Source organism: Rissa tridactyla, chromosome 5 (genome assembly GCF_028500815.1).
Source record: "Rissa tridactyla isolate bRisTri1 chromosome 5, bRisTri1.patW.cur.20221130, whole genome shotgun sequence".
NCBI lineage: Eukaryota > Metazoa > Chordata > Aves > Charadriiformes > Laridae > Rissa > Rissa tridactyla.
The window spans coordinates 32,742,304-32,756,128 of NC_071470.1; the positions used below are offsets into that span (position 1 = coordinate 32,742,304).

The window sequence follows — 13,825 nt, forward strand, 5'->3', positions numbered from 1 at the left end:
TATCGGAGGGATCTGGTGCTCACCCATGACGTGTACGCCTCAATTTTTAAACAACAAAACTGCTTAAGGCCCTTTTCTTGCCAGGATGGCACCAGAGCAGAAGTACAGCTGGCACAAACAAAAGCAAAATGAGGAACGCCTGCAATTCCCGTGCTCCTGTGAAATCCCAGCTACAGCAAACAGCTCGTCCAGAAGAGGCCTCAAATTCTACACAGTATCTTGGGCTAAAGCGGGACACCATGCAACCATCTACCTTCCAATATCTAAGCTTAGAAAAATGGTAAAGAACTGCATAAAAAAGGAGAGAACATTTCAAAAAATATCAGCAGAATGGGCGCAACACCTAAAGGAAGAGCAGATCTTGAAGGTAAAGGAAGATGCTGCTACCACATGCTCTGGGAAGGGCAGAAACCAAGCAAAGGCTGGGCAATAGTCCTGGCAGCAGTGGGGGGGCGAATTTGGAGGATAGATCGGGTGGTGTTGGGAAGGTTGAAGAGGAGGAAGCTGCAGAAACCATGTTGGGAGAGATCTGGCCCTCACAGGTGGCTTCTGAAGCACAGGCTATTTTCTGGCTGAATGCTTCCTTTTGGCAACGCACCCTGATTTCCCGGGGACTTTACAGGAGGTTAACGGGGCTACGGGGTAGAGTTCAGGGAAAGGCCAGGCACGGACGGAAAAGTCCCCCATTGCCACAGCTAAGAAGGGCAGCCGAATAACCTCCTGTCTGTTGTTTGATTAACGTATCTGCCTACAATAAATCCCATTTTATGGAGTCAGTGACACTCACCCGGGCATGGGGGTGTAACTAGATCGCATGGCTGCTCCGCCAGGACAAAGCTCCTCCTTGCGCTGTGTTTTTTTGGGGGGTTTCCCGCTTGTACATCAGCTGTGTGTGCTGCGGGGCGACGTTTCACCACATTTTCTCACTCAAAAGATGGACTTGAATCTCACAGGAGACCCATCAACCCACTGGCTGCAAATTTTGCCACTGAAGCCAAGGGGGATTTTGCCATCGGACGTCAGAGAGGAGCAAGATGGGGCCCAGGAAAGCTTCCAGCTGGGGCTATTCTCCATGTGGAGCAAAGGCAGGACCCACTCCTCCCTCCTGCAATTACACACAGCTTCTTGCCCGAGCGCCTCCCCTCCTTTCGGGTGCTCTTCCATGCGATGTGGGGCTCACCAGGGCTGCGCACCCCAGGAATAACATGCCGAGATTCCAACAATCGGGGCATCACTCTCCAGTCGAGCTGGAACTGGAATAAAGTGTCTACACATTGAAAGTGGTGCCTTTGTTCTCACTCGCAAGAGCAGTGAACAAAACATCACTGCTTTCCGTTTGCTGTGCCCCCAGAGTCCTTTCATTACCACTTTTTAAGGGGGTGAAAATGTTGCTAACTCCTCTTTTCAAGAAAAGCTTGCAAAGCTCCGGAGAGTTTTGGGAGTGAGGAAGGAGGAAGGATGAAAGACAGGAAAAATTTCTAGACCAGCTCTCTCTCAATTAATTATGAGCAACAATTCTGCATGCGCAGGTGCGGAAAAAAAAGGGACCCGCAAACATTATCACCGGCCCTTTCCCATCATCAAACACTAAACCCGAAGGTCCGTTTTGTTCGTCAAAGACATCGGCCACCCATCCGACTGGAATGACCAATTAAAAAAAAACCGAGAGCGATACTTGGAATAATTAATACAGCCGAGCGCTCATTTAGCAATTAGGAGCTGCCACAAAATTCTGCGGCAGACAGAATCAACCCTAATTGTGTAATTTCCCCAGCTGACGCCTCCGAGTACACAGCCAGATTTAATTGGAGATTATAGGGGTTCTTTGAAGGTGCTGGGGCTACACAGCGGGGGCTCCAAACAAACAGATACAGAGGGGTAGGGAGCACTGGGGCAGAAGAGCAGTGTGTGAAAAGGGAGTTTTGTTTTTGTTTCAGGGCCAGGAAAAACAGCTGTAGAGAACAGAGGTACTGGAAAGCCTCTTTTTGCAAAGGTGGATCGCAGCTTGTGACAAGGCTGCAACAACCAGGCTGATGATTTGAAGCTGCTCAAGTTCCTCTTTCTTCTTTCCTGCCGCCCATCCCCAAGGGATGTCCCGTTTCTGTAATGCACTATGGAGAGGATGCTTAAAGGAGGGCGAGCAGAGCAGGGCTCTCCGCGCAGAGGGTCTGTCTCTGTGCTCTCCAATGGGTTTTGCACTAAATATTCATTTCCTCTGAGACAGATTTCCTCTTGTTCTCTAGCTTTGGTATTTCCAGCTCTTGTCATTCAACAATTTTGGGTCAAAACCCCAAAATTAACAAGACTGGCTTCAAACCCATGACACTATTGGAATCGGCTCCCCAAGCTCTTCTCTAAATATGAGGATAAGAAACTCTTGAACAAGACAAGTAAGACAGAAGATTAACTTATCACCGCAAGGGGCCAGGAGACAAGGTTTTATTCAGTGATGTGCAGCATGGCAACACGCAATGAACCAATCCTGGATGGATTACCTCCCTCTAAATATGAATAACTCTCGGTCATACTTTTTTTTTTTTTTGTGCATGAAAGTGTCTTTATTGCCTTCCCCCCGACAACTAGCAACCATGGCTACATCTGGTGGCCAAGCAGGGGCTCATACACCTCATTAGTAGGGTTTTGTTTTGCTGCAGGAGATGGAGGACACAGGGCTTTGGGCTGCCTATAGGACACAGCACTGGCTAGACTCATGTGTCTGCCTGCCTGGCATGGTCCTGCAGCTCCTGCTCCTGTTGGGATGTCCCAGTGGCGGCAGTGCTGGGGTTAACAACACAGCTGCCCAGACTCAAGAGAAGACCCGTGAAGCTTAACCAGAGGGTCTGGAGGGGGTCTGACATCAAACAAAGCAACGTAAAACACTTTCACGTCATAACACGCCATGAGGTTTCACCATGCTGGCACATTAAGCTAATCAACCGATTTTAAAGCAGAAGAGAATCCAACTTTTTATAACGAGACCTTTAAGCAAAGCCAGTTGTTACCTTCGGGTCTAAAAAAAGAGACAGCCTTGAAGTCAAGAAGACCCAGAATGCAGGCTATAAATACATGTGGTGAAACGTGTGTTTTCCTTTTCAGTGAAGAGAAACGCGTCTTTCTGTACCATAAACCAGCTGATGTTTTGTGATACCTGTTGCTAAGAGATGGACTTTACTACAAACCACATTAAAAAAAAAAGTACAGAACTATTAATTGTGCTCATCAGAAGCTGCTCTGCAACAGGAACAAATCCTGACCAAACCTAACCCTCGCTATGCCTCTACCAGGCTTCAGCAGGCATCAGGAGACCGCAGCATCTCTGCAAAGGTGCCTGTCACCTCTCAGGATCAGGCCCTTAATTAAAAGCTATCAGAAAACCACTAACTGCTGCTGATGGGTCGCCTGGCACCGTAACTCACCATTACTGTCCACATACTGCACAACACAGCGGTATGAGTTTATTACAGTGGGAGACCTGTTTTAAAGTCCTGCATGTCCAACGCTATGGGCAGGAGAAATTTTCCAGTCATGTTGAACTGCTGCCAATGTACATAGCTGATTGGGAGTTCAAATGCAAGACATTTATTTATTAAAAACACATACATACAGGCAGCTCGCTTTGCAGGAATATAAAGAGCATAATAAAACACAACACTAACGCCTCTGAAGCATGTAATGATCCTGATTAATGCTATTGCACTTAAAGAAACAAGCACTGGGATTGAAAGGGATTCAGTGTAAAAGCACCGAGAGGCTCTGTCCTAGGGCTCCCTACCCCATGTGAGTGAAAAAAAGCCAGTAAAGCCAAAGGGGTTGCTCCCGCTTACGGCATCAGTAAATCTGGCCCCTGGCTAGCATAAATTTCGCGCTCTGCCTCCAGCTAAGAGGCTGGTAAGGACCAGAATTAAACCAGCTAAAAATAAAGCAGGCCATGGTTTGCAATGGTGTTAAAAGTTAAAACTGCTGTAATGTCAGTGTAGTAAAAAAAAAAAAAAAAAAAAAAAAGTGTTTTTTTTCTGGGTTTACATGCAAGGAGAATTTATAACTCCAGCTCATCAAGGCAGATTTGCCAAATCAAGTCTCAAAAAAAAAAAAAAAAAAAAAAAAAAATCACGCTACTGCTGCTGTAAGGTATTATAGCAGCAATATCACTCTGGCAGCTATTTCTAAATTTCTAGATAAACATCATCACATCCAGAGAGTTTGCTCTCCCCATCCTAAGGTCACCGATTTCAACATGGATGAAGACCAGACCTGCTATCCAAACATCCAGATGAACCACTCCACTTGGGAGCCACATCTCTTTAAAAGAAAAGGCCTCTGTATCCCAGAAAAACAAATTACCTGTATCTTCGGACTCATCGTCGTCATCTTCATCATCACCCGATGAAGGGGAATCTAGGAAAAGGAGAAAGAAGTGAAGCAGAAAGAGGACAGCACGTGGGGACACCACATCGGACGAGGCTGCTGCTGGTGGGCTCCAGCGAGGGAGGACATCTGAGTGACGGGTCCCCCCTCCCTGCAGCCCCACCACCCTGTCTCTCCCACACTGCCGGCACACGGACAACCAGCCAGGAGCTTTCTGAACTGGGAGAGAGGTGTCATGAGTTTGCCTGTGCTCTGCCACCAAACAGCAGGGTCCAATGCCAAATACTTCTCCCTGTGCAAAGTGCTCTTCTCCTCATAAATACAAAAGCAATTCCAAAAGGGGAAGTTTCTTTCTGCAGAACAAGCTCTACCCTGTTTTTTTTTTCCCCTCTAGCATTCACTCTGAAGAACTTTTTATTTCACCAAGTCTCCAAATGACAGGTCAGTGTTCCTAATTCACTTTCCCTGCATTTTTAACTCAGTACACCCCTGCGACGTCTCCCCTTGTTAACTCCTCGCTAAACCACTCAGACCAAAGCTTTTAAAAATTCCCCTTGCAATTGAACCTCTCTCTCAATAGACATTTTGATGGCTACTCCGTGAACCAGTTCCCTTCGATTATATTCCTCCTACAGAGGCATTTTGATGCTGATAACTGAATCCAGGTTAACTGGTGGGAATTTTCCATCTGTATCTCCCCAAAACATCCTGAATCGTTTCTCTTAATGTGGTCAAACATCTCACCTTCTCCAAGCTGTCCACAACGAAGCCTCAGAGCCTTTTCCCCAACAAACAACTACTGTAAATGTAAATCCCATGATAAAATAGCAACTTCGTGTTTGATTTAGTTTAGATGATTTAGTACAATCCAGTCTCTAGAAGATTTACCATGACTGACTTCATATAATTTCCAGGAATCTCTTTTTTAAATAAAGGCAAAATGCTAACAACCCAGCAACCTTTATATTCTGAGACAGTGGTAAAAGAACTTGGCCTTAAACATTAGAAAGTAAGAAACTTTATGAGTGTTCAGCATGTGGCCAGAAATGTAAAGCACCACTTTAGACTAAGCCAGGCAGAACCTCCTTCATTTTAAGATGCACTCGAGTTTTCTGCCGTTCTCTGAATAACTCAGTGGAGGTAAAAAAGGGGGGGGTGCAGGAAAGGAAAAAAAAAAAGGAAAAAAAGGGAAAAAAGAGGAAAAAATAAAAGATAATATAAAAAGGTAGGGGAAGGTAACAACAAATAGTATTTCTCTGCAAAATCTGGAGGGACCTCCCAGACATATTCACCATCTATGGGAGCAAGTAACACAGGAACCATCTCCCTGCTTTAGACTTCAGCGGTGCATCGTGCTGTGCACCTTCTCCTTGGCAAAGTCCCAAGGAAGACTTCAAGGACGTATCTAACTGCAAATCCCCAGCTGAGGTCCTGCTGGCAGCAGAACTAGGGAAATGCCACGGGGCTTGCTGAAAGTGAAGTGGATGTTTAGATGTTTTGGCTGCACCAGCAGGTTTACTCAAGTCCCGGAGAAGGCAGAAACTGAGCCAAATCCCCACCAGCACCAACAGAGAAACCAGCACGTTCTCAGCCCTGCACTCAGAGTTGGTTACTCATACATTAACATGTGATTATAGTTTTCCTCTGGTTTCCAATGAACCAATCGTGACCAGAGGAGCAGAATCAATTTTTAAACCAATTCAAAAACATTTCCACAAGACTGAGGGAAGTCTTTGACCTTGTTTGCGTTTCAGATGAGAGATGCAGCTTAGGTTTTAAGACCAAATACCCCATGTTCAGAGCTACTGTTCTATTCAGGTTACTAAAACATCACCTTTTTCAGAAGGTGACTAAAAATTTGTAAGCTATTTGTCGATCATCTACTAAAATAGTAATCCTTTTCAGAAGCTGATGAGTATTGGCATCAGCAAGAATTTGTAGATGCTATTCTCAGAAGGGCTTTAATTATGATCAGAAAGGGGCTTGATTTTTTTAGTCACCTGTTTTTTAGAGCTTACTCTTGGGCTATTTTGAAAGCTCTTTTCACTGGTACCAGCCTGCAGTCTGCGCTCGTCACAGGGGTGCTGCTAAACCCAAAGGTTTCTGTGTGAAATGGTTGCAGAAACGGAGCTTCTGCCAACTGGGCTGGGGAGCAGTTTGGGCACGCAGCTGCTATTTGTGACCCTCTTCAAGCGCTCAGGTCTTAAGAGGACAGTACGTTTCTTTTTGTAAACTAGCAAAACACTCAAGCCCATGTCTGTCAAGGGAGGCATTTTAAAGAGATCAAACCCTGCTATTAATCAACCTGGTTTTCAACCCTGAAATGCCAGCTCCAGCATCTCCTTGCTCTCCCTTCAGCATCTCACTGCGCACACTGAGAGTCGCTGCAAAAGAGCCGATTTGTTGCAGACTCAATACTCGCGGCCCCACGTAGGAAAATCCTGACACGCTCCTAGAACCTGGAAGCATCTCTCAAAATGGGACTGACGTTGAGTATCAGCTATTCTGAATATACCAGCCTAGTTTTGTGCACTTAAGAATATGGATCAGAGCAATTCCAGTTTGTTAGTACAGATTTAAACCAGTTTAACACAGAGAACAACTCCAGCCCCAAACATTAGGTATCCACATAAACACCCGACCAGATACCCAATCTAATCGCTGGCATTACCCCCAAGAAGTGGGAACACAAACCACAAATCTCCGATAACAATCTCGATCTCCGCAGTGCCACGCTGAGCAATCAATACTAATTATGAAGAAATGTCTGCGCACATGAGAGGCGCCACCATTGCCACATAAAGCAGGGCTTCAAAGTTTAAAACAAGTGCTGCTGACAGCTAAAACAGAGACTCCCACATTACCAGCACTTTGGTGGTAATAACAGTGGGCTAATAGAATCAAAGACTCATAATGCTGTCAGAAAGCAGGTTCAGGTTACTCGCTTGTTCTTAAGCTGTTATTAGCTATTATTAGTGAAGAGGAAAAACACAGGGGCTTAAACTTTTTAAAAGCAGAGGATTATCAGCCCTTCCACTATTAAAAACAATTTCTCACTTTACGAACTTTTGGGGCTAGCAGCTGTTTCATTTGAGCGTGTAACCAGCTGCCCTCTTCTGTCTCCCGGCTGCCCCTTGAACTCAAAAGCATTTTAATGTCACTTTAAAAAAAAAAAGAGAGTAACGTTTCTAGCAACCTGCAGTTCCTTGGATAGTTCCAATAATCATACCTAGTTAAAGAAAGCCTTTCAAGGGCCAAATACTTCTTTAACCATTTAATTGATATGACCTTGAAGCATTCACAGCAATCTCCAGTAACATTCAATGAAAAGCAGATGTTGGTGACGGCTTGCTGAAACGAGCTTTTATTCTCACGATGGTTTGATTCTCTCACTTACACAAAATCCTATTTCTGGCACGAGAAAGCCCTTTATGGAACGATTTACGATCACAAACATCTCTGTGTTTGGTTTTCAAACGGAGCCCCTTTACTTTTTGAGGGAACTCAACTCTTGGAGGCAAGGACCTACTGCTTGGGGATGCCTGAAAAAGCTCCAACAGTGCAAGGGGAAAGGAAAGTTTTCAAAACCTTAGATCCACACAGGGTTAATTCTTCTGAAAAGTCAGGCTTTTAATCTGTGTGATCAGGAAGCTTTCTATCTGCTCGCAGTGATGGGCACCCATCTACCAATGCAGCAGCCTGAAATCATGGAGATGATCTCAGAGCTAGCGGTTAGCTATCTGGGAACAACAGATTTTTCTGGCACACTCTGTTTAGTGATCCAGATTTGGTCAGCTTGTAGCTGTTCTCTCCCATTGTCCTAATCATGGAAAAATACGGCCAAGCTAATGACAGCACGTGCTTCGCTAACACAGCAGTTGTTTGCAATATATGAATCCCAATACGTACCTTTGATGAAGCACATATTCGAGATATACACAGTTTAAAGATAAGCTACTTCCGAAACAAAGTAGTAATTTGTGATAACCGTGATGGAGGGAAGAGATTTCTCAGCTACAACGGGGACACAGTTTTCAGGAACCTCCAGCTTTTACATGCAATTTTCGCCAGTGATTTGTCACATAAAGTGGAAAAAGTCACTTAACCTCCCTGAGCCACAGTTCACTCACTCACAAAAGACTTCAAAGGCACATGTAGCATTGCATCTATTTGAGTGTTAAGGGGGATTTGGGGTTTAATCTGACTAGCACCGTTTCTAAGTCTCTCTCAGTATTAACATCAAGCTTTAACGTTTGGTATGGACACGCAAGCATTCTTCAATTGGTTTGTTTTGTCAGTCTAATCACTGCCAGGAGTTACCAGGGAGGTAGAGACCTACCAAGTACCGACGAAGACCGCAAAACACCAGCTGTGCTGAACATGTGTAGGTGCAAAAATTTAAAATAAAAATAAAAAAAAAGCACTAAGACAGTTGTATTTCTACACGTACCTGTAACTCTGACTGTAAAATTTCCCAGGACCTCGTTGGAATGCCTTGGCTTGCAACTGTACAGCCCCGAGTCATCATAGGACACATTTATTATCTTCAACAGTTTTTGTCCAATATGAGTTCTGTTGGTAGGTGCAATCCCAATACCATCCTTAAACCAGAAAACGGACACAGAAGAGCCTTGGGTGTTACAGGAAAGTTCAATGGTATCTCCACTTCCAAACACCAACTCTTCCAGAAAGGCGGTCTCGCTCCTCAAGTATTCTGCAAAGGGAGAAAGAAATGGAAATGAGTAAGTAAGAGCAGGGTTGGAGAGTGAAAGAACATTTAAAGAAGAAATGTATCTTATATTTGCCCTATTGATGCTTCCACGTGCCCAGAGCTCCTCCTTGCCAGAGGTAAGGCTTGCCTTCCCCAGGCAGGTAGTAATGGAGAAAAAAAGACAGCTGTGCTCACTACAGTCAGGTCTCTAGCTGATCTACAAGGATGGTTTCAACCCCATAGTGACCAAAACACAGCCACCCCATCACATACATCTCAACTAACAGCACAGACCTCTTTGTCGGGTCATTGCAATGCCCAATGTTTCATGTCAGGGTGACCTGGCAGAAATAAGTATGTGTTCTGAAAGTTCACAGTTCAGTCTCTGGATCTCAATGTCTTTATTCCTGACAGTCCACAACCCCTTGCAAGACCCAGCAAGGGAGGGACACAAGGAGCATTAATGGGGATAAACCCAACTATTCAAGTGACTCTGGATGGCCCAAAGGCAACCTCTATGTGCTGAAGCAAACAAGGAAGAAAGGGACAGAAGATGCAGGCTGGATAGCTAAAATAAATGAATCCATCACTAGCTCACTGGAGTTATTCTGTGCAACGAAGTACAGAATCAAAGACGGAGCATGAAAGCTGAAATACCTATTTCTTCAGTCTGTCTACCAGCTGTGGCAGTTTGTTCCACGAGTGCTGACAGTGAACCCTGCCATGGGCTGGAGAATTTTGTTTCACTGTAGGATAACGACACGAGGAAACGTTCAAGTTCATAAGTCTCCTCATGGAGGAACACGAGGCATGTTGAACGTGTGGTTCTAAACGGTCCTCATTTTAGTGACATAAACTCATGTGTGACATTGAATGGTTTATTCCTCCTTTATACCAGTTTAATAAAGAAAAAATAGCCCTCTACAGCCGCCCTCAACCCATCTAGATCAACAGCAAGAACGCCATTCTCCCCACCTTGTCTACAGTAACCAACATTTGCACTCGGCATTACCCTACCTCTATCTTCTGGCTTACACCTGCTCTGAGACTGTACACTCCACCAAGCGTAAGAGTCGTCTTGGTTTTGTACAATATGTATCACAGAGGATCCTATTCCACAGTGAAGACACGCTGGTGCTATGATTATATAATTAATTAACAAGTTAAAAAAGTAATTCAAAACAGATTGGTCTGAACCTAATGCCATGATCCAAACCCAGATCGCCTTGACTTGATCTCCGACAGTAATCAGATATGGACACAGATCCTAATTAAGCATATTCATAGATTACAATTTGACTGTTAAATCAGTGCAATTACAGCAGCTCTGAATACCTGAGGATGTGGCATTGGCTTCAAGCTGCTCTTTTGGCATTAAGTGAGAGTTGGAGCAGGTTATATGAGAAAAATATATTGCTTTTCTCATCACACAAGTTTTTATGTTTGTCGAAATTTAAAAATACAAAAATGTTTCAGTCAATACCCTTGCAGGGTAGAAATGAAGAATCCTGGGGGCCTGAAAATGTGGTATTTCATGGGAGGTATCATCTCGCAGGAGGCAAAGCCCACACTCACTGGGGTTACAAAGAACCTTTCCTGTGATACCCTGGCAGCAATTCCAACTCAAATATTTTAGGTTTTGGCCAGAATTTTGTGGTATTCATACAGTCAAAGGTTTAGAGTGTTGTTGTTTTTTTTTTAATTTTAATGAAAAGGTTTTCCCTGAAAGCATATACTTTTAGTAAAAAGAAAAAGAAAACAGAACTCCAGCATCTTCTTCCTATTAGATCAGCACCTGTTGTGACATTGAGTGTTCACCCATGGTCTCTTCACAACTGGGATACATCCTTGGGGAAAATATGGCTGAGAAATATTCTGGTTTAAGTGTTCCTTTCAGGGTTTTTTCTTCCTCCTTCTAGACTATAGGGATTTTTTCAATGGCACCAACTTTGGCTTCCAATTAAAAAGCCCTGTATACAGCTTTACAGTTGCAGGACTGGGTACTGATTCTTTGTTGACTCTGATGGAAGCTCTTGCTAATTTAATCTACTGGAAAACAAACCCCATGGAGCTGCACAATTCCTCCATACAAAATACATGGTTTTACCCAAGCTGTTTGCCAAATGATCAAGACTTGTATATTTTGGCTTTTATATCATAAACCTACCAAATAGAAACAAGCCCAGACTAAACACAAGCCAAAACGTACTGTTTAGCCATTTAAAAGGAAATCACTCTTTTTTGAAATCCATAACAAACCTGGATTAATGACAAAGCGACAAATTATTTTTATAAAACATAATTAGGGAATGCTGAAATGCAGAGGAAATTCACTTTAGACTCAGAGCAGAATGATTGAGGTTTGAAGCTTCTTCTGTGGAAAGAAGCGTCACCTCTTGTTTCTGACAACTTTATTTTGGCTTTTCTGCCCTCAGTCTCCCTTGCCAGTCTCCAGCAGATACCCTGATGTCTCTTAAATGCGCAGTTCAGTCCTAGTGACTTTATTCCTACTGACCGGCAGTGATATCTGGAAAGATGGAGCGGTGAATTAAAAGGAGAATGTTACTAAGGGTTTTAATCTCACTTCTTTAAACAGCTTTTCAAATTTCAGTTTATATGCTTATGGCTTAAAAAATAAACAGGACCCAAACTGGAGACCTCCACAAAGTACTTAAATGTGCATTTAAGTGCTGGAGCCCTTTGCCCAACTGTGACTTTGGAGAATGAAATTTTACTATTATTATTCCTCATATAGCTTTCAAATACAATGATAAATCTGAAGGTGGAGACGGTCTCATTTCTGTGCTGAGAACAGCTGGAGTTTAAAGCAGGGAACCAGAGCTCATGTCTCCCACTAGGTGTCCAGAATCTCCTTCCCACCTTCTAGCCGCAAGTGCCTTGTGTTTCCAACGCCTTCTCAAGAAGGACAGTTCCTCCCCCACCAAAACATAAAGGAGACATGAAGTTGCCTTTCTTGAGGCCAAGCATCCAGCCATCAGATTGACTTGCAGAGATCTACCTCTCCAACCATGCTGCATGAGCAAAGTGGCAGGAGCTGTATGCGCAGCCTGTGCTTGGAAGGGGTTTAACGTATAATGGGCTGAGCCCTTCTGGGGACCTGGGCGAGGGTTTGGCCACCACCTTCATCCTGCATCTCCCATTGCTAAATCATAAGGAAACCAGTAGAGGGGAGCAGGCACTGAGCTCTCCTAACATGCTCGCTTCTTCCATCTGGACACACAGCTTTGATTGAGGTAGTCAAAAAACCTCCCACCACAAAGCTGCACTGCGGGAAGGCAGGTTTTCACATTTACCGGGGCTATGAACACACATCTCCTGGATCTCAGTCCTGGGTCCTAAGAAAACCATCCTCACTGCTGGAAAACAGCTATACCCATGCGTCCTTTAAAAAATTTCCTAATGCGTTTCTATTGCAAGTCAGGTTGCAAACGTTTGTCCCCCCTGGCCCTGGCTCTCCCACAGGAAAATCCCATTTGGGATCTAACTGGCATTAACAGCAACTTTTCAAAATCCACAGCAGACATAGGTATAAATTACTGGGGAGTTAACTTGTGTAGGCGTCACAGGAGCCCAGTCCACTACTTGCCAGCAGAGCAGGGATTAATGCATTTCCAGCTTTAATGGGTTCTTGGAGAGGAGAAGTCTATCTAGGTTGTGGGCTCCCAAGATATGACTAAAATTCAATCATTTATTAGTTTAGCCAAAGCAGTAATGAGTTGAGAATCACCAAGAGATGCTTCTGATGGAGATCGGCACTTGCATCATCATCACTGCTGCTTGCAGCAAACATGCTACAGAGAAAGAGGCAATTTTTAAGCTGTTCAGAGGAGCAAAAAGGCAGCAACTAGCTGGGAAGCACCTTCCACAACGAGGAGCAGCTGACCCAGCAATGCTAAAATGCTTTTGTATGTATTCACTTATAAGGATAAGATACTTCATCTCCGTAACTGCTTGGCTCATCCCAGCAATAATTCACTTTCTGTGTGGTTTGCAGCTCCAACTGCTTAAGTGTGTCAGTATTTCCATCAGATGCCTGCTCCTCTCAGACATCAATACTTGCTTCTGGCTGAGCCTGGAAATGTTTTATTTTGGTTTTAACGCAGGCAGCTTTCCAGACCTGCAGGAAGATATGCATGTTTTTATTTTTCAGGCACGAAAGGATGAGGAGGTAGAAGATTATGGGGTGTTCCTGGGCTGCTTATGCCCCCCCCCCCAAGAACTTCAAGCCAACCTAGAGCCTGGCTGGTGCCCTCCTCAGTGTCAGTGACTATTTCTAGGTGCTGTGGCAGAAAGCATGAGGGCTGCTCCCGGGCGGCGAAGGCCCACGGTGCCCGTGGGAGGCTTGGTGGGGTGGGGGAGCCCCAGGGCCCCACACCACCTTGCAGGGTGCTGGGTCCTGGCTCCAGGACACTCCATCCGTTTCTTTCTTTTCACCTGTGTTTTTCTTCCTGGAATAGCTTCCCACGATCCTGCTTTTCCAAACATCAAAGTGTTTGGGAGCCTACTGAGGGACTGCTCAGGTGGGCACATGTCTCCCCCATCACCATCCTCCTCCTCCAGCAAGCATCCCGCAGCTGGGGCACAGCACCATACAACCAAAACCCAGGACTCCCACCACAGAGGGCTCCAGGCACATGACCTTAACTACCACCCGGAAAATACTCCTCACCCCACCTTGATCTCTGGCAATTCCAGTGAGGCTTTTTGGGATTGCTTCACAGCCTGGTG

General features: G+C 44.7%; 1 protein-coding gene across 5 annotated transcripts in view; it reads right to left on the reverse strand.

The window, feature by feature from the left end:
* FGFR3 (fibroblast growth factor receptor 3) overlaps nucleotides 1-13,825 on the reverse strand; it is a 57,183-nt gene that overhangs the window by 25,298 nt on the left and 18,060 nt on the right. For all 5 annotated transcript variants that reach the window (XM_054203363.1, XM_054203364.1, XM_054203362.1 and 2 more), the window contains 2 exons: nucleotides 8,816-9,079; nucleotides 4,342-4,395 (listed from right to left, as the gene is read on the reverse strand). In XM_054203363.1, coding sequence (XP_054059338.1) covers nucleotides 4,342-4,395; nucleotides 8,816-9,079 — 318 coding nt within the window. The remainder of the gene's footprint in view (nucleotides 1-4,341; nucleotides 4,396-8,815; nucleotides 9,080-13,825) is intronic.